The sequence below is a fragment of the Rhincodon typus genome, chromosome 20 (genome assembly GCF_021869965.1).
Source record: "Rhincodon typus isolate 14 chromosome 20, sRhiTyp1.1, whole genome shotgun sequence".
NCBI lineage: Eukaryota > Metazoa > Chordata > Chondrichthyes > Orectolobiformes > Rhincodontidae > Rhincodon > Rhincodon typus.
Window position 1 is genome coordinate 15,706,143 of NC_063351.1, and position 21,735 is coordinate 15,727,877.

At 39.1% G+C, this 21,735-nt stretch overlaps 1 protein-coding gene across 1 annotated transcript in view; it reads right to left on the reverse strand.

Moving 5' to 3' along the window:
- Positions 1–21,735, reverse strand: part of btaf1 (BTAF1 RNA polymerase II, B-TFIID transcription factor-associated) — a 102,428-nt gene that overhangs the window by 39,343 nt on the left and 41,350 nt on the right. Inside the window, exons 10-23 of the mRNA XM_048609172.1 lie at positions 20,939–21,115; positions 20,654–20,794; positions 17,913–18,037; positions 17,014–17,134; positions 16,778–16,882; positions 12,625–12,774; positions 12,120–12,262; positions 11,263–11,437; positions 10,367–10,570; positions 9,191–9,617; positions 8,589–8,779; positions 7,941–8,094; positions 7,747–7,856; positions 7,209–7,410 (exon numbers count right to left, since the gene is read on the reverse strand). Of these exons, the coding sequence (XP_048465129.1) occupies positions 7,209–7,410; positions 7,747–7,856; positions 7,941–8,094; positions 8,589–8,779; positions 9,191–9,617; positions 10,367–10,570; positions 11,263–11,437; positions 12,120–12,262; positions 12,625–12,774; positions 16,778–16,882; positions 17,014–17,134; positions 17,913–18,037; positions 20,654–20,794; positions 20,939–21,115 (2,425 nt within the window). The remainder of the gene's footprint in view (positions 1–7,208; positions 7,411–7,746; positions 7,857–7,940; positions 8,095–8,588; positions 8,780–9,190; positions 9,618–10,366; positions 10,571–11,262; positions 11,438–12,119; positions 12,263–12,624; positions 12,775–16,777; positions 16,883–17,013; positions 17,135–17,912; positions 18,038–20,653; positions 20,795–20,938; positions 21,116–21,735) is intronic.

Here is a 21,735-nt window from a genome sequence, read left to right on the forward strand (position 1 = left end):
AGAAGGGTCCAGGCCCAAAACGTCAGCTTTCCTGCTCCTCTGATGCTGCTTGGCCTGCTGTGTTCAACCAGCGCTACACCTTGTTATCTCAGATTCTCCAGCATCTGCAGTTCCTACTATCTCTGAAGCTAGAGTTGAGTCTAGATGACTCAAATGTTCTGGAACATAAGTTAAAATATCACCATTGCAGATTGTGAAATTTGATTTCAATAGAAGATCTGGATTAAAAGCTAGCCTAATGGCAACCATGTAGCCACTGTCATTGCCATAAAAACCTCCCGAATTACTGAGGTCCTTTAGGAAAGGAAAATCGGCTTCCACACTGGATGTGGCCTACAGGTAATTCCACACCACAGCAATGTGGTTATTTCTGAAATGGCAAGGCACTCCGTTCTATCAAATCACTGGATGTCTAAAGATAGGAATGAAACTGAATGGGCCACCTGACATTGTCCAAGGCACCAAAAATGATGATAGCAGACAACCCTGTAAACATTACAAAAGGTCTCCTTAACAACATCTGGGGGCTTATGCCTAAACTAGGAGAGTTGTCCCATAGATGATTCAATCGCAACCTGACATAGTCATACTCACAGAATCATGCCTTACTGACAGATAATGTCCAAGACACCATGTTCACTGTTCCTGGGTCCCAGCAGGACAAACTCAAAAATGTGACAGCATAATGTTATACATTTGGGAAGGAATTGCCCTGGGAGCCCTCAAAATTGCCTCTGGACCCCACTAAATCTCATCAGGTTAAACATAGGCATGGAATCCTCCTGCTGATTACCACTTACTGCCCCCTCCTCAACTGATAAATCAGTACTTCACCTTGTTGACCACTGTTAAGTTCGTAATTCTCTGGGAACCAGGAATTATTCACAAGGGAGGCACAAGTAAAATTCTGAACAGGAACACTATTTTAGATGCTCACTTCTCCACAGCCAATCCTAGACTGAACCCCTAGCTCTGTGTCTGGACAGTCACCTGGCCAGCTCTATTAAAAGGGGGCAGCACACCAACTACATACATAACACCCTTCCCCCTTTATTTTAAGGGAATCCCATTAATCAGTTGGCGAGGTGAAATGGCCATCTGGTCCATGTTCTCCTCCAGACCAGATTATCCCTAGTCTGCACCATATACGACAATGGTCCAGTTCGAACCACCACCATCATTGGTGTCCATTTTTCCGCCAGGCTTGTAATTCCAGGCTAATAGGGTCTCTCATTCTCCACATTAAACACAGTCTGATACAGATAATTCCTACTTTTTGGCCAGGCAAGGGTATAATTCTGGGTGGTTTCCATTTTTGCAACCGGGAGCGTCCAAATAGTGTTGGGTATTCACCTTTTACAACATAAAATGGCAATTCCGCACACTGGTCCCTTAATTATACTTTTACCAGAGTATAGCCCTTCAGTGGCACCACTTGTTCCATGAAAATCTGTGAAGTTATCTTTGCTGACTTCAATGGTTGTGCCTTTAACTCCTCCCTCTGTATTGACTCGGGAATCAGGGTCACTGCTGAGCTCATGTTCACTTCCATTTTTATGGTCTTCCCCTCAATTTTGGGAAGAGCCCAGAAACAATCAACTTCACTCATACCAAGAGTATGTTTAACCAGGACACCTGACTCTGGGCCTTTGGCTTCTCCTGCAGACTCTGCTGGCTCCCTGGCTAGCAACACATACCTTATGTCTTGCCCTCCAATATTTAAGTATCCCCTTTGTAGTTTCTACCTGGCAATTTTGGTCAGTATGACCCACTCTGTGGGACTCGGCTTTGAATCTAACATGTTGGCTCCTTGTGGCCACGCCTGCCACATCGGCAGCACTCTACTGTTAGAACCACAACTTGACACAAGCGGGAGTCGTCAGTCAACTGGGTTGCTTTGCTGGCGGCCAACTCCATCAAGGCAGCAATTTGAAAAGCTGTCTTGAAATTCAGGTCTCTCCTTGTTAGTAGTTTCTGTTGGATGGTTTTGTGTCAGAGGTCACAAACCAAGCAGACCCACAAGGCATCTTGGGGGAACCCTCCGAATTCATAATGTTCCATTAACCTCTTTAATGTGGCTTCAAATTGGGTGCTGGATTCTCCTTCATGCCGTACCCATTTGTAAAACTGAACCATTTGATAATCATTAGCTGCTTTGGCGCAAAGTACATTCCCAACACTTTGCATAATCTTGAAATGTTTTCTCCATGGATTTCTCTGGTTGTACCAGAATCCTGAGAATTGAGAAGGTCTTGCTCCCAATGGTACTTAAGAGAAGTGGTACCATGGTGTCTGCAGCCACTTCATTCACCTTTAAGAACAAATTAAAGCATTCCATGCTCAAAGTCCAATTTTCTGACTCTTCATCACACAGTACCATTACTCCAAAATGGCCTACCATTTTGTTTTTCCATCACTCAGGCACTGTAGCCAATTGCAGTCCATGTCCCCTTGGTGAACATTCCTGCGTTGGCCCTTCCCTCACCAGATGTATTAGCATATCATTCCGCCCTATCGTTGCCTGCAGCCTTTGTGACTGCTCTCCGCACCAAAATTTCTGAAGTCCAGGTCTGGTCTCCTTCAGATGAAAATAAAATGTTTGCACATAATTTGTGGGTCAGATCCACACTTGACACCAGTTGTTGAGTTTGTCGTTTGCTGGGAACCAGGAATTATATACAAGGGATGAAACAGGTAAAAACACTGAATAATGGACACCCTATTTTAGATGCTCACACCTTCACAGCTGGCTCGAGACTGAGCCCCTGGTTCCATGCCTCGTAAGTCACCCGACCATATCTCAAAGGGGCAGCAACCTAATTGCATACACTACAACATGGTGTAAGCAAGAGGATGGCAAGAGCACAGAATGTACTTTGGATGTGGGATTTCAATATCCTGATTTGATTTCAATTGCTGCTGCTCTGGGTCTATGGTAAGTGGCAAAGAAACCAACAAGGGAGAAAAATCTACTTAATCTTATCCTTGCCAATGCACATGTTGCAGGTGCATCATTACACTATGAATAGTAAGGAGTAGCCATTGCACAATCCTTACACAGAGGATACAGTCCATCATGTGTGTGGCATTACCAACATGCTAAAACGGGGCAGACTTTGATAACATCTTGGAACTCAAGACAGAGCATACATGAGGCACAGTGGGCCATCAGCAGAAGCTGAATAGCATTCAATCACAATCTGTAACCTTATAACCTGGTACAGGGGGTCTGACTTACGAACACTTGTACTTACAAATCTGATGTCACACATGGGTGCAAGTTTAAAAGATCCAACATAGGAACATTTCCTGTCCTTATGAACGGCTGCTTTACAATGTCTGGCATTGTGATCTGATTTGTGAACAAATCTACTCATGAGTGGACTCGAGAGTCAAACCCTGTTCTGGACTGGCTGTACATCTTCCACTCAACCATTACCTTCAAGCTAGGAGATCAACCCTAGTTCAATGAAGAGTGCAGGAGGGCATGCCAGGAGCTGCACCAGGCATATCTAAAAATGATGTGTTAATCTAGTGTAGCCACCACACAAGATTACTTGCTTACTGAACAGCAGAAGCTGCAGGTGAGCGCCAGGGCTAAGTGATCCCTTAACCTATGGATCAGATCTAAATTCTGCATTCTTGCCACATTCAGTCGTAAATGATGGTGGATAATTAAGCAATTAACAGAGGGACTGGAGGCTCCACAAATACCCAAATCCTCAACGATGGGGGATCCCAGCAATCAACGCAAAAAAAACTGTAAGCATCTTCAACTAGAACTGCCGAGTGGATGATCCATCTTGGTCTCTTCCTGAGGTCCCCAGCATCACAGATGCCAGTCTTTAGCCAATTTGACTCACTCCATTTGATATTGATAAACAGTCAAAGTCAATAAATACTGGAAAGGCAATGGGGTCTGACAACAATCTGGCAATGGTACAGGAGACTTGTGCTACAGAACTAGCTGCACCCTGGTCAAACTGTCCCAGCACAGCTACTACGTTGACATCTGTCCAACAATGTGGAAAATTGCCCAGGTATGTCCAATGGACAAATCCAACCTGGCCTCTCAGTTTACTCTCAAATCAAAGTGATAGAAATTGTCATTGATGGTGTTATCAAGGGCACTTGCAAAGGAACAACCTGCTCACTGCTGTTCAGTTTGGTTTTTGATAGTGCCACGCAGCTTCTGAATTCATGACAGTCTCGGCCCGAACATGGGCAAAGGAGTTTAACTTGAGAGGTGGGGTGCGAATTACTGCCCTTTACATCATGTAACATTTGACTGAATATGGCAATGAGGAAACCCTAGCAAAACTGGAATCAAAGGGAATTGGGTAAAAATCTCTGTATTTGAAGTCATACTTGACACATAGAAGTATGGTTGCATTTGTTAGAGGTCAAATCATCTCAGCCCCAGGTAGGAGTTCCTCAGGTTAGTGTCCTAGTCTCAACCATTTTCTGATGATGGAAGGTCATTGATGAAACAGCTGAAATAGGGATGCTCACTGATCATGTGGACACCTCAGATGCTGAAGTAATCTGTGTTCACATGCATCAAGACCTGGGCAACATCCAGGATTGGACTGATAAGTGACAGGTAATATTCGCACCATATAAATGGTGAGAAATGATCATCTCTAACAGAGGATCTAGCCACTGCCCCAAGACTTTAAATGATATAACAAATGTGAAGTTTCCCACTAACAACATCCTGGGGTTTCTAAGGATCCGAAATTGAACTGGACTATGCATGGAAACACTGACTGCAAGAACAAATCAGAAGCTAAGAATTCTGTGGTGAATAATTCAATTCATGTCTTCCTAATGCCTTTCCACTATCTATAAGACAAAATACAGCATGTGATGGATACTTTCCACTTGTCTGGAAGACTGCAGCTCCAACATTCAGAAACTCAACAACATCCAGGACAAAGCAGCTCACTTGATCGGCACCCGCATCCACTTTCAACGTTCATTTCCTTCACCATCAACACACAGTGCCACTAGTGTATTTCATCCGGAAGAATCACTGCAGACATTCATGAGGCTCCTCTGACATCATCTACCAAATCTATGACCTCTACCATGCAAAAGGATAAGGGCTGCAGAAGCATGGGAACACTACCACAAGCAAATTCATCTCCAAGAGAAACACACCGTCTTTACTTAGAAGCATATCACCATTCCTTCACTATTACTGGGTCAAATTCTAGAACTCTCTTCCTAACTACAATAAGTTTCTCTACACCCCAAGGACTGCAGCAGTTTAAGAAGGTAGCTTACCACTACTTTCTCCAGAGCAATTAGGGATGGACAATAAATGCTGCCTTAGCCAGTGATCACACGTCCCATGAATGAATTAAAAAATACTTAGAACTTCAATTTTGCCAACAGGTCTATTATGTGATACTTCGTCAAACACTTGTCAACAGTCAATATGCACAGCATTATTATACCACCCTCATCATCCTTAACATTATTTAATCAAAAACTGCATTGAAACTCAGCCTAAGGTGAAACTGAAACTTAATTTCTGAATAATTAGCTCAGGCCATCCATTTACCAATACAGGTAGAGTACTTCAAACTTGGCTCTGTAAAAACAAGTGGTGTTTGAAAATTGGAAAAAACCAAACATGTTTATACTCTTTCATACATCAGTTTTGATTGAATAACATTAATAAAACCTTACCTAGATAATTTAGTAATACCCTGCATAGTGTGGTTTGCCTCTAGTCTATATCTCGGCTTCGCCTATTCATGTACCTACCATGTTCCAAGTGACACTTGACCCCACCTGACCCAGCTTGACCCAAAACTACCCAAACTGAAATCTGGAAATATCAGAAATCTGACACAGCCAGTGTTGAGTGTGCTGGGTTGAGGTACTATACTTATAGTATAACATCTATGCGACAAGAACCAATGCCACTGCTAACCTTTGTTTCTTATGCCCATATTTAATACTGTTCTTGGAACAGTTTAGTCATAAGCCCATCATCTTAGTCCACAGGCTTTATAAAAGGATTAAGCATCGCGCACTACTTTAAACAACTAACGTTCAGCACCTAGCTTTTCTCTCAAAACTGTTACCATGACCTATCTGCAATCTTTGACATGGTTCACTACACTACCCTTCTCCAAGGCCTTGCCACCATCATCCAACTGGAGCACTGTACTCACCTGATTCTATTCCTATTCTAATTGTAGCTCGAATAATATCTGTAATGGCTTGTTTTCCGACTTCTGCACCATTACATCTGACATCCATTAAAGTTCTACCTTCAGCTCACGACTATTTCTCATCTACATGCAACACATGGAAAGCACAACTTTAGATTTCATATATATTCTGATTTCACCCAGCTCTACTCACAACCATCTCTCTTGACTCCTCCACTATTGCTAATTTACAAAATTTGCTCCAATTATATACTGGGAAGACTGAAGCCAGTCCCTCCATCCCCTCCCTGGCACCTATCTGCGACTAAACCGAATTGTTTCAATGTTAGTACCAAATTTGATGCCAATTTGATGCAGCAACCACTTATCTGCATAATCCTTCATAACAGCCAAACTTTGTACCCATCCCAGCTCTTCTCACTCCTGACTGATCTCTCACATTCCGACCTCTGTATACTTGAGATTATTCAATACTCTTCTGGCCATATCTTGACTCACACCAAGTCACATTCACCTATCATCCATGTATTTAATGTTTAGATTTTAAAATTCTCATCCTTGTTTTCGAATCCCATGTTGTGATATCTGCAATCTTCCAAGGTCATTTGTACTCAATGAACGCTGGACTCTTGAGCAACTTTGCTTGTAATTGCTTAAACATTTGTGACCATGCCTTCTGTCACCTTGGCCCTAAAGCTCTGCAGTTTTCTCCCTAACCATCTTCAATTCTTAATTCTATTTCTTCCTTTAAAATATTCCTCAACATCCACCTCTTAGACCAAACTGCTGGCCATCTTGCCTTATATGCCTTTGTCTCAAATTTGGCTTTATAATCTAGTGAAACACTTTGGGGTGTTTATGATGTTAAAGTCTCTATATAAATACCAGCTGCTATGATTATGATGATGTTAGTCATAAGAGAGACAATACGCTTTTAATCACATTTATAGCAGCTGAATTATTAAGGAAAAACATACATGTCACTGAAATACAGGATCCTTATTTAATTGCTAAGGATACAGGCCAATGCTTCAATTGCTCCTTCTTGCTTTGTATTATCATCAATTGCTCCTAGCCAAGGGAGAACCTTCTCCAGAAAAATGTTCATTGTTTCCATTGTAGCTATTTTGCTCATGACACCCACACACCTAGCGGCCATATGCCTTACTGCGGTATATGGGTGTCGCAAACAAGTGCAAAGATGTGGAAGATGTTGCAATAGCTGAAAAGAAATAAAAATGTAACTGGCTCATGATATTTTTATTCATAATTTAAAAGCATTTACTTTAAAATTAAAAGGCACTGTAGTAGAAAGATAGACTCAAAGCTCAGCAGGAGGAAATCTATTTTAAAATTAAGAAACATACAAATGCTTCATCCTTCCATGAAAAATAAGCAACTCATTTTCTACTTTTTACAGTGAATATGCTCAGTTAATCCACGTAAGAAATAAAACATTCTAAAAATACAAGCCTAAATATCCTGAGGGTAGTTTGGTAAATTATTTGTAAATACAATAGAAACAATATTTTATCTTTCAGCATAAAGTTTAACAAACCTGAGCATGGATGTCAGAACCCATTGCTGCTGCTGTAATTTCTAGCACCTGTAACGAGTTTACTAATTCCTGAGCAACAACATCTCCTTTTTCAAGGACTACCTTTCCATCTGGAAAAACATAAATAAGTCAACTATTCAAGCTTTAAAACAGATTTGAACTAGAATATAAAATGTATGGGATTAGCTACATACTAAAATTCTGCACATCAACATGACTTCGCAGTAGTCCAACCATAGAATCCCATAAATAAGGCAGTGTTGTAGCCATTTCAGTACCAAAGTGTTTTCCTATGGTTGTAAGTGCATATTCAGCTCCTCTTCTCTGAATTAAGTTTGGCTTCTGGGTCTGCAAAACAATGAAGAAATGCTCCTTCAATATATAGTAAAGAAAATTTTGCCACATGCCACATATAAAATTAAACTAACATGTCAATGTCAGAACAAGATAAACAGGATGATTCCCTCCTCTCTAAATTGGACAAATTGCAGTGCTCTTGCTGCTATTCTGGTTGAAATTAATTAAGTGCAGATATGTAGTTTATTTTTAAAATCTATAAAGCTGTAGTAACTCATCAAATAAATGAATTCATGGGCTAGTTTTTTCACTGTATCAATAGAAGGAAAACCTAGAACACAGCTATCAATGTGAGCTACTATCAAAGCTATACAACACATGAGATTCAAGGGCAAAAATAGTCAAGAAATTTTGTTTGTGTCTATGAATGAATACAAATCCAAGGGGCAGGAAAAAAGTGCACACTAACAGCGCAAATGATTATTTAATCAGGCAACAAATACACACCTGACTAGTTGAAATTTCATCTGTAATTAGATACTCACTTCATCATGCTCACACAAACTGATCCCAGCACTCCCTTGAGGAATGTCCGTAGATGAGCCCTTGAGTGCTTTAGGTGTTGGGCCCCGCCTACTGGTTAAAGCAAAAGCAGCTTGCTGATGCCTATAAAGCGTGATGATTCCCCTAGTCTTATTTACTGCGTGATGCATTCCATCTTTTTCAGAATTTGGTCCTTAAAAGAAAAGAAAGTACAGATGGATTAGTCAACAGTCTTTTACTGAAATAAATTTTAAACAGGTTAAACAGAACCTAAATTATCAAAAATATCATTAATTTATTTAGTGTATTTGGGCCAGTTTTTCTGTAAAACAAATCCCAATTTGTTACAATTTTTAATCAACTCTTCAGTATTAATTAAAAAATACATTTAGCACAATTTTAGTGACAGTAGATTTTAAAATGAATAAAGTATCTATTTTAATTTCAATACTGACCAAAACTTAATAGCTGTTTGGTTCATTTTCTTCACGTTTTACAAGGAACATGTGAAGTTAAGTTGAATGGTAAAGTAAATAGGTACTGAAGTTTTTACAGTTTCAACTGGTTTATTGCTTAACAAGTTCTTTGTATGCTCCAAAATTACCTTTAGAATTTTCCATACTGTTAGACATAGGCACTGGGGAAGTTGCAGAAGGAGTAACTGTGGAGTCCACACAAACCGAGTTACAAAGATTTTTCACAACTTTGGGGTTGGGACAAGGACATCTAGATGTACATTGTTGGAGCAGCTTAGCAATACAAGATGCAGCATAATTCTGCACAAGTACATTTTCCTCTTTCTTCACTCCTTCCATTAAGGGTTTGATGACAGGATTCAGTTTTTCTGGAAGTTGCTGCAAATCAACAACTGCACAAGCAGAGAACATGTGAACCCTCAGATGAAGAGTTTGCCATTCTTGATTTGTCTCTGCTATACTCATTTGGACCTGCTGCCGCTTACTCTCCAACTGTTGGATCACATTGGGCTTTAAACCAGAGGTTGATGTCACTTCGTTGAAAATCGTTGTGACCTTTGAATTAAAAAATAGAATGTTAAAAACAAAGTTTACATAAGAGTAAATGTACTAATATTGATAGAAAAAAATTCTGAATAGAATTTTCCAGCCTAGGATTTTTAAAATTTGCTTTGTTGATTCGCAATTCCAATAATGGTCTGACAAAATGTTTTTTCAACATTTTCAATCCACAGGTGCTTCATCACTACTTTTCTACAATAATTTTCTTTCAAGTTTGTATGTTTATGTTGTTTTGTCAGCTTTGCAATATTCATTAAGTATTAACTTAGGAGGTAAGTCTATAGGATTACAACTTAACAGCAAACTATAAATAAAACACTGAAGGTACTTAATAAAGAAAGCCAGCAAATTGTTTTTTTTTAAATATAAAACATAGTCTGATTTTACAGCAAGTCATAGCAAACTTATTGTAAGAAGTTTGAAACAAACTATAATCAAAATAAATGTTCCAATTATCTTAATGCATACAATCTGCAGAGCATGATCAGTTGTTTCAAGATTACTTTTAGCTAATTTAGAATACTATCCACTGGTGCCACATGCATCAGTGGTGTTAAAGAGTCACTAATAGTGTAACAAAATGTGGGTCAACTGCCATGCTTAATATTCTCTCAATCCAACATACAATTGTGGTGTAGTTCAAAAATTATATTTTTCCTGGCAATGAAGTTTTCAGCCAAATGTTTTAACTTACTCTTCAACATATAGCAAGTGCGTCCTTCAAATTAAACAGATTTGCTTACCAGTTCGTTTGCTTGATCTATGGTAAATACGCTATTATTTACGCTGTTCCCAACATCACAATTAGCTTCAACCAGTGATGCAATAAACTGCTTGCATTCATTCTGCATGCGGGTAAATGGAATAGCTATCTCATCGTAATAAAGATGCTCTGACAAAATAGCCATCAATCGTGGCTGTACAGCACGTGATACAGCGGTGCAATCCTGAAATTAAAACAAAGCTCAGATTTAGTCAGGCATAATACTAATGTTGCTCACAAAAGCCTAAACCTCTAAATGGAAGCCAGTAGAAATTGTATTATGTAGTTTCAATGTCACAAGAAATCTCAAAAGTCCAGAATTCTCTGCAAGGTAAAATGCTCAAGATTTCTAAATGTAACATTTGTTCCAGTAGGTCTGCTGTGCATTTGTTTTTACTCAAAATTATGCTTTTCCTTACTAATGTGTAGAGGTTTACCTTCAACAGATTATAAATTAGTACATGAAATTGAATCCATTTAGACAAATAAATGCAGAAGTGGATTAAAATACAACAAATCTGGAGTGAAGGGTGATAGATTGAGACACGAAAGCAAAGTTTCAAGACTGACCAGAAAATATGGAGTCTGAAGACAAAGTTTTAACAAAAAGTTTGGCAAAATACAAGGATATTAAGATGACAAATTCACTTAAAATATATTTTGTTCACGGCATATAGTCCAATGCAAACTTGGAAGGTGACATCCAGATCTTAGCAATTCGTTCAAAGAAGACGTATCTAATGTGTCTTATGTAACTTGTAACAGGAGGATTTATGAAATATGGTTAAAACCCAAAACTATTTTAAACTTTCAGGCAACAAAGAGAAAGGTGAAAAGCAGATTTATAATTCTTAATAGTTCATATAAACTCCTTACCTTTCGCAGCGTAGCCCATTCAGAAATAACTAATGCAACAGCAATTCTCTGCAGCGCAGATTTAGAATTTAAATGAAATAGTAATAGTTGAGCTAGTGACTCAGCTGGTTTCACTTCCTGGCTGATGAAGTTCACACTTGGCTCACACAAGGAACAACAGAGGGCTCCAAGCAACCTTTAGAACAAGGAGACTTTTTTTAAAAAAAAAAGTGTTGCATGACATGGTTACGTTCAAACAGTTACAGTATACTCAAGTTAATCCTCAATTCTTATTTAGTGCAGAGAAGCTTTACTTCAGAAGAACTTCAGCTTTTATGGTTAAAATGACCAACGATCATATTGATAATAAATGGCTTCACTAAGTTAAGGTACCAATTCCCATCATGAAACCTAAATTGATGATGTATTATAAACATTTTCTATCAGTTCTATTTGCTTTCCTAGCTTAACCCTAAAGTTGATTGAAGATCAAAAAGACAACCTTTCCAATCTAGCTAGATTGAAAATTATTTGGAAATGCAAAAGGAAAACAATAGAAGTGTAGAACTGATGCAAAATTTTGCAGCAAATATTTAATGTTTTTGTTTAAAAAATAGTGATTAATACAGGAAAGAAAATCCACGTTACAATGAAATTACCATCTCTACAAAAGCTTTGCAACAGCAGTGCTCCCAGTTATAAAGTTGGGATGACAGACTTCTTAACTGAAACAAATCAGTTTGACTGCACCCGATTTTCTCATACAAGTCAATATCTCTACTGAAATTATTAGAGAGACTCAGCTAATAAAAAGATTGAAGTATTATATGAAACTCAAATGAAACAGTTAACAGTACTGATTTAAAGTCTTACTTTACCTAGCTGCCTTTAGGCGTGTCCTAGTTACAACATAATCTCTGGTAGTTTGATCCTCATTAACGGTGTCCGACCCAGCAATATATTCTTGCCTCACCTCTTTGGTTTGAGCTTGACCTTGTCGATGTTTACTGCAAGACTTTTCCTACATCAAAAAAAAGTAACAGCTGAACAGAATCAATTACTAACAAATTTTGACATTTTTAAACACACGCTGATCGCAGGAAATCAGTAAATTAATAATAGGTTTACAGGTAATTCCTACGTTAGTAACAAGCACTGATATCTTTATATGTTGTACAAGTAGTTGTAGATGAACTATGTGTCTTATTATTTTTTGTAGACTAAATCAAATTTAGAAGTTATCAAGTTACAGGTATTAAGCATCAAAATCAGTGCCTTATTACCTTTTAATTCTAAAAGTTCCTTCAACACAATTTTCTGGTGAGAATGCTCAACTTACTTTGTTTTTGAAGGGTGTGGACCCATATAATACAACAAAATTACCTTGGACTTGGACTTAATCTCCAGTAGCATATTTGAATCAATTGGTAAATGAGAAGGTTGCATCATTAAACACAGCCAAGCTCCCATCCAAGGGCAAGCAGCAGCAACTAAGTACTGAATTGGGGCTTTATTCAATAGTTCCAACCACACCTAAATACAAGATAAAAAATAAATTAGGTTGGTGTATCAAACCTTCTGGCTTTGGAGCCTCTCCAGATCAAAAATATAAATAGGTTACAAAAATCAAGGGTTTAAAAAGTAACGATTCTGAGCCTAGGTTGTTACGGTAGTCATGATATAAAATATGATCAAAAGAACTTGTAGCTTTAAAAAGAGAAAGTTGTTGCAATTTAAATCTTTTGATATAAAAGACTGATTTTTGAATTCCATTTTTGATTTAGAACCTGGAACTGAAATGGTTTCTTAAAAAAAAGGAAAAACACCGACTAAAAATGGTCACAATGATTACTTAATGCCATGTTATCAGCCAGCAAGTCCCTGTAGAGGCATCAAAAGATCCTCAACTTCTATTTTTATTTACAGCCTAAGAGAATGTTCACATGTTGGAAGATGGAATTTTGCTTACAATTAACAAGCCTAAAAACAATTTCCACCAACTCAGAACACACAAATAAGCTTGTATTTCAAGGAGATTGCAGGAACTGCCAAAGCTGGAGTCTGAGATACCAAGGTGTAGAGCTGGATGAACACAGCAGGCCAGGCAGCATCAGAGGAGCAGGAAAGCTGACGTTTTGGGTCTGGACCCTTCTTCAGAAATGGGGGAGGGGAAGGGGGCTCTCAAATAAATAGAGACGGGGGAGGCGATGATAGAAGGTGGATAGAGGAGCAGATAGGTGGAGAAAAGACGGACAGGTCAAGGAGGCAGGGATGACGCCAGTAAAGGTGAGTGTAGGTAGGGAGTTGGCATGGGGATTGGTCAGTGAGGAGGGAAGGGTGGGTAGGTGGGAGGGAAGACGGACTGGTCAAGGAGGCGGGGATGAGGCTGGTAGGTAGGAAGTGGGGGTGGGGGTTGGTCAGTGAGTTGGGAGGAGCAGATAGGTGGGAGAAAAGACGGACAGGTCAAGGAGGCGTGGACAAGATGGGCTGGTTTTGGGATGAGGTCGGGGGTGGGGAGATTTTGAAGCTTGTGAAGTCCACATCGAGACCATTGGGCTGCAGGGTTCCCAAGCGGAATATGAAGTGCTGTTCCTCCAGCCTTCGGGTGGCATCATTGTGGCACTGGAGGAGGCCCAGGATGGACATGTCGTCCAAGGAGTGGGAGGGGGAGTTGAAGTGGTTTGTGACTGGGAGGTGTTGTCGTTTGTCACGAACCAAGCATAGGTGCTTCACAAAGCGGTCTCCAAGCCTCCGCTTGGTTTCCCCAATGTAGAGGCTGCCACATCAGGAACCGCGGATGCAATATACCACATTAGTAGATGTGCAGGTGAACATCCGTTTAATGTGGAAGGTTTTCTTGGGGCCTGGGATGGAGGTGAGGGGGGAGGTGTAGGGGCAGGTGTAGCACCTCCTGCAGTTGCAGGGAAAAGTCCCGGGGGTGGTGGGGCTAGTGGGGAGTGTGGAGCGGACAAGGGAGTCACAGAGAGAGCGGTCCCTCCGGAAGGCAGATAAAGGTGGGGAGGGAAATATATCCTTGGTAGTGGGGTCAGATTGCAGGTGGCGGAAGTGGTGGAGAATGATGCGTTGAATCCGGAGGTTGATGGGGTGATACGTGAGGACAAGGAGAATTCTGTCTTTGTTGTTATTGCGGGGAAGGGTTGTGAGGGCTGAGGTTCGGGGAATGCGAGAGATGCGGTCGAGAGCGTTTTCGACCACTGTGGAGGGGAAATTGCGGTCCTTGAAAAACGAGGACATCTGGGATGTCCGGGTGTGGAATGCCTCATCTTGGGAGCAGATGTGGCAGAGGCGAAGGAATTGGGAATAGGGGATAGCATTCTTGCAGGAGGGTGGGTGAGAGGAGGTGTATTCTAGGTAGCTGTGAGAGTCGGTGGGCTTGAAATAGATATCAGTTTCCAGGTGGTTGCCAGAGATGGAGACAGAGAGATCCAGGAAGGACAGAGAGGTATCAGAGATGGTCCAGGTGAATTTAAGGTTGGGGTGGAAGGTGTTAGTAAAGTGGATGAACTGTTCGAGCTTGAGGCGGTGCCGATACAGTCATTGATATACCGGACGAAGTAGTGGGGGATGGGGCCAGTGTAGCTGCGGATGAGGGACTGTTCCACGTATCCTACGAAGAGGCAGGCATAGCTTGGGCCCATGCGGGTACCCATGGCTACCCCTTTTGCCTGTAGGATGTGGGAGGAGTTGAAGGAAAAGTTGTTAAGGGTAAGGGCGAGTTCGGTTAAGCGGATAAGGGTTCGGTGGAGGGGATTGGTCGGACCTGCGGGAGAGGAAGAAGCGGAGGGCTTTTAGGCTATCTGCAAGGGGAATGCAAGTATATAGGTACTGGACATCCATGGTGAAGATGAGGTGTTGAGAACCAGGAAATCGGGAGTTTTGGAGGAAGTGGAGGGTGTGGGTGGTGTTACGGACGTAGGCGGGGAGTTCCTGGACCGGGGGAGAAAATGGAGTTGAGATAAGTGGAGATAAGTTCAGTGGGGCAGGAGCAGGCAGAGACAATGGAGCTGTTTCTGGCCAACAGAAGATAAAAGTATGGATGCAGCACTAAACAGAGGTAGAGGACTCTTTCTCTCTCCATAAGAAAAAATGTGCCCATTGATTGGAAAGAAACAGCAGGACATTGAGAACTCAAGCATAACTGCAATATTCGCTACTGCTAATGTTCTAAGACACCAACTAAGGAACTGTGGTCTCAGGCTAAAACCATACTTCTCTACGACATCCTAAGGCTTCTAAATTGTATAATCCTTTCCCTTACTTAAACTAAACACTGCCCCTTTCCACTTTGAATGTACAAATGTTTGTGTGAGGGCCCATGTGGCATTGTGTCTTATTTTTTCTTCTGGTTAGCAGGTAATAACATTGTTCCTTCAATTAAGGAAACCTTGTAATTGGCTCCTTAGCGTTTCTGGTGAAATTAGTTAACTGTATTTTAACTGGGGAAAGCTGCAGCTCTGTGTTTAACAGGAACTTAAATTTTTGTTGCAACAAACTTGCAAGGCCAAAGAGAAGGGAGCTAATCCATTCCTCTTCACCTGATCATAACACAAACAGAAGTGTGAGCAGCTAACAGGATCAATATTTTGATCTAATTCCAGTAAGTTTAACTTAAATAAGATCAGATTTTAAAATAGGATATCAATACAAGTCTCCCTAACCTACTATCAAAAAGTTATATCAACCTAACTTATTAAGCTGCCCTGCATTCTTTTCAACTCTATTGTCTCCACATGTGCCAGGAACACGTTATATTTGAAAAAAATATTACAACACTATTTTTAGGATTATCAAGCAAGTCTTGAGATCGTCCATGAATGGTCCTGATACCATTAAAAACACTAGGCTTAACAACATCTATGTAATTCAATGAAGCAGTTTAAGGTTTCTGTTAAAATGGTTGTTGAAGGAATGGATACCAATCTACGTATCTGTAGACTAATGTTTAGACAAACACTAACCCAGCAAAGTATTCAGTAATGCAATAGGATGATTCTGTTCCCTATTTACCAGATAACCTTGTAGATATTTTCTAATTAACCTGCTCAGAGCTATTATTACACACCTCTGAAGCAGGTGGGATGTGAACCCAGGTGGCCTGGCTTAGAGGTAGAGATGCTATAATTGCACCTGCAAGAGCCCTTGGACTAACTTTGCAATCAGTGTAAGTGCCAGTAATGGTGACAAATGTGGACAAGTTCATACTTCGAATTGATCATTGTAAACAATTTATAACTCGTATGATAGTTACAAGATTTAAGTGCCACCAAAGGGGAGATCGTTCTTTGAGTAGTCAATGACCAAACACTTCTTTGAAAATTGCTAAATAAATTATCTAAACAATTTATCATGTATGAAAAATAAAGATGGATCAGTTTCCACAATTAAAAAGAATTTTGCTTATTTTTGTCTGAACTCGGAAGAATTCAGCAACAAAAATACTAAAAACTTTAAAAATGATTTAATACTTAGTGAATTCGTATGCTAACAATGATTACTGAATTGAAGAAAAAGGCACCTTATGAATAAGTTCCAAAATTTCTTGATTGCTTTCCAAAATACACGATTGGTATATATGTCTTAACACATCTTGTAGAATTGGGGTCAACCACATTACACAGCTCTAAAAAACATAAAAACAATTATTTCCAAATGCTTTGCATATTACCCACTCATTTGCTCTAATTTTTTAAAATTAATACAAAAAAAAGGGCATCGGTTACATACTTTACACCTCAGTATAAAAATACATACTTGATCTCGTGTAGATAGAAGAGTGAATAAAGTTTCCAAAGCTGCTTTCCGAACAGAAGAAATAGTGTGACGTAAAAATGGCCAAACCCGAGGAACCAAAACTGTAAGTGATTGCTGGGTACTGGTAATTTAAAACAAATTGCAGTTTTAAGAGAAAAAAAATCTAAATGTTTCATGCAACATGACATTTAGTAATATTTAAAATTATGTGCAATATTCACTGCATTTATTGTGATAATATTTGCCATATTAAAGAGCTTGGTGAAATTTATGGTTGAATTTGTGCTTATCAGGAGACATAGACATTTTTAAAAGCTGTTAAACTGAATATTCAACATCCCAACATGCACACTGGTAGGATTCAGACTTGTATTTCTAATTCAGTATTTGATAAGCTCCCATTATTGACTATCAGGAGTTTAACAGAAGAAAAAGAAAACTGATTTCAATTATTTTTGGATACTTCAATCACACCTCTTAAATACTACCTGCTGTGATTAAGACAGCCACTGTTTCTATTCATTCTCTCTTCATACTAAGTTATCAGAATATGAAATGCACTAACAAAAGCAGTGTTGGAAGTGCAATTTACCAATGCTTTTAGACAGGAAGTGAATACATTATTTGGTAAGGAAAGAATTAAGATGATACAGCAACAGGACAGCAGTTTGGGATAGAGTTTATGGCTCTTTGAGAATTAGAACAGGTATAGTGGATTGAATTGTTTCATTTGTAAAATTCTATGATCTGTGCAAGCATATAAAAAAGAATTAGATGGTAAACAAGAAGGAAAGAATAAATTGCATTTGAAAAATGTCAAGTGAATTTCAGACAATATATCTAATATAAAAATTATTTTTCACAAGATTGCTCAGTAGCATTAATATTTAAGTAGTTACCTATACTGCTGGATTTGACTATATGTCAATAGTGATGACAACAGGGTCATGATGCTGTTAGTAGAAGCTGTAAGATCATCCAACTCCAAAAGTGCATCCCATAAAGTATTGACAATAAAAGGCACCTAGAGATAAGAAAATGCTATTATTTTGTTTACTTTTTTCAAAGTGTTCTACATTGTTAACAAGAATAAATTGAGGAATGCAAAAATTAAAAGTTTACATGAGGAAATTTCAACAGAACTGGGAAATGTCATTGTAATTAGAAGGGTTGTATGCAACCTTTACTGTTAAAATTCAGAACATATCTGGATTAGACTGAGAAGAGAAAGAGTGTACTGGCTAGGATTACAATCAAACAATTTCTATGGTAGAACTTGTAGCTTTAAAGAGAAAGTTATTGCAATTTTAATCTTTTAATGCTTATGAAACAAATATTAATTGAGTGGAATTTTGCAATGGAAAAGACAACACTAGCTAAATGCAAAAACTCAGATCTAGAGAAATATCAAAGGTTGAACAACTTAACTGCTGGTACCGGAGGTTAGAAAAACTACAAATTTTAACCTTATCTTCATCTTTCATTACTAAATTCTCAAGGGAGAAACACAATCGAGACCATGCTGATGATCTTCAATTTACCGCAACAAGTTTTGTGAACACATCCAAAGTATATTTGTTAGAGGGAAAATGGGAGGAACATGCTGACGGTTAAATCAAAAGAAACTGCTTTAGAAGTCAAATCTGATCTGTGAAACACATAGTGGAAAAAAATCTACCTATGATGCCAATTGACTGAAACAATTCTTTTAAATCATTCAAGAGGGATGGAAGAAGACAAAAAAGACAAAAACCGACAAGTTGAACTTGAATGCCTCCAAGTACTTTTCACAGAAAGTGAAAGTTGCCCAACTCTGACAATTGGGAACTCAAGAAGGAGAAACAAAAAGGTACAGGAAATGGCAAACAGACTACTAAGTCACAAAGATCAATTCAGGTAATTTAAACTGATGCAATTTCTTGGAAATTTAGTTATAATCAATGCCAACAAATAATCTGTAGCATAACTCAAGAGAATGCGTTTCAATTTTAAAATATTTATGAGTGCTTATACAGTGTAGCATTATTTAAGATGTTCAAGATTATAGGGTCAATCCTACTCAAGACAGCTTGTGGAGACATAATTTCTGATTTTGGACAACTGAATGTTCATGACCAATGATATGGAATGCTTTTTTACCAGATCATCATATCTAGCTGGTGCTTCTCAAAGGGTTTTATAATTCAGAACAATAACCAGTCCACATAAAAACATCTGTGCCATGAAAACAATCCTGAGCATCACCATCCTGTTGAAATTAAAAATGAAGTAGCAGAATGAATGGGTTACATCATGTATCATTATACTGGAAAATAAAATAATTTGATCCCACATAAGATAGGAAATAAAGTTCCAGATTAACAATATCATTCTGAGAGCACCTAGAGGGTCAACTTTCACATCTGGTCACGATTGGTTTATGGAAATATTTGTCTCTTTTGTTTTATGCTAGTCTGTATCCATCTTAAGAGATATTTCTCTGTATGCCTGCTGCCTGTAGCTCGCAATTCCGGTTTCACAATAGTAATTAGCACCTATACATTTTGCATTCATCAATTAAAAAACAGGTGGTAACCAGGATAGAACCAACTGTTTAAAGGCCTTGTTTGCTTACAAAAATGAACTGATAAAACTCTCAAACTGGGTTGAGGAAAATACACTGTTTAATACAGTTTCTAATGTTTACGATTCTTATAATACAAAAATCAAAAAAAAAATCATTTAGAAAATACAACCAGAATAGATTTTATTTTCTTGATTTCAACTTCCAATGGTCTTGTAAACTGGGGATCAATGGGTCAGTGTATACAGATACAGCTCAATTCTCATTTTAAAGTCAACATTCAATTCTTATTTTATATGCCACTTTATTTGAACACTATTTATAGTTAAATAGAAAACATGAATTTGGGACAGAAAATTAGAGTTCGCTATTGGCATTGCAGTGCCTTTACAATATAACAATCAACCAGAAAATGTAAGACTGAGGTGCTATGCCACCGCAATTGAAGCAGGATGGAGCTACAGCATCAGAAATTTACAGAAACCTTGTCTGCCATCTGGAGGTGACAATTTAAAGTAGGAATGTTAGATGTTTGCAAAAACAGAACAACTGTTAGCAAGGTTTTGCAAATGAGAGATGTGAGCTACGATGTCCACTGATGTGTTAAAAAGAATGTGTACTTCCATCAGAGTTGGATTGGTCTGCTGTATTCACAGCAATTTCAACCATTCTTATTACCTCTCAATACCCAGCAAGTACAATGAATTAACTGTACTGTAGCTTTGCAGGTAACCACACGGCCAATGAAGTGGGAAGTACTGAGACAATAGATCAGACCAGGAATTCCTCATTTTCAGTCTCCGCTCTGTATGGAGTTAATTAATTGCAGGCACAATGGCTTATTTAAAGCACCTAAAGAGTCAGTTTTCTAATTCTTCAAAATCAAAAGCTCATGGGTGAAGAATAACGCCTTGATAAGGTGCTCAAGTTCTGTTAGCATCTGTGAAACTGCAGCCCCACACAAGAAGTTGCAAATCTAAAACAAAACCGAATGTAAGTCAATCAACTTCAGGTTCTTTTTTCAGAGCTATTTCTACCTTAAGAATATGCAATGCTTACAGAAGATTTTGTACTAACCTCCGATGCTTGAAGTTGTACAAGATTTTCCACAACAGGTACAAGTGCAGCTGCTGCTACTGCACGGACGTCATCATCCAAGTCTTGCAAACCATCAATTATAGTAGGAAGGACTTTTGGTAACAATGTCTCAATCAAGTCCTACAACAAAGTACAAATATTTACTACTGTCACTTCACATAAACTAATATATATACACAAATCCAAAAGAATAAATACTATGCTCAAGATTTATTTCTAAATTACTGCAAATTTTGTAGAAATCAGCAAATTGTTGCAACTTACCTGCCGAACTGCCAAAGCATATTTTATTCCTAGAAGTCCACCATGTCTCACTTCCCATTGTTCCTGTGCCAGTAACCTTAGTAAAACAGCCACTGTTCCATGCACCCCCCTCTCATTCATGTACTTCAACACAACTCCAAGTGTTTGAGCACAAGTTTCCCGAACTGGTGCCACAACCTTTAAGACAAAAATATTCATATGTTTCTATATATTCCTCATTTGGTACCCACCTATTTAAGCTCACTGAAATAGTGAGATGGTTGATCCCAAAAGGAGATCGCATTGGACATTAAATCTATTGCTCAAACAGATAGTCTGCTTGATTAGGGATAGTAGGAACTGCAGATGCTGGAGAATCTGCGATAACAAGGTGTAGAGCTGGATGAACACAGCAGACCAAGCAGCATCAGAGGAGCAGGAAGGCTGACGTTTCGGGCCTAGACCCTTCTTCAGAAATGGGGGAGGGGAAGGGGGTTCTGAAATAAATAGGGAGAGAAGGGGAGGTGGATAGAAGATGGATAGAGGAGAAGATAGGTGGAGAGGAGACAGACAGGTCAAAGAGGCGGGGACGAGCTGGGCTGGTTTTGGGATGCGGTAGGGGGAGGGGAGATTTTGAAGCTTGTGAAGTCCACATTGATACCATTGGGCTGCAGGGTTCCCAAGCGGAATATGAGTTGCTGTTCCTGCAACCTTCGGGTGGCATCGTTGTGGCACTGCAGGAGGCCCAGGATGGACATGTCGTCTGAGGAATGGGAGGGGGAGTTGAAATGGTTCGCGACTGGGAGGTGCAGTTGTTT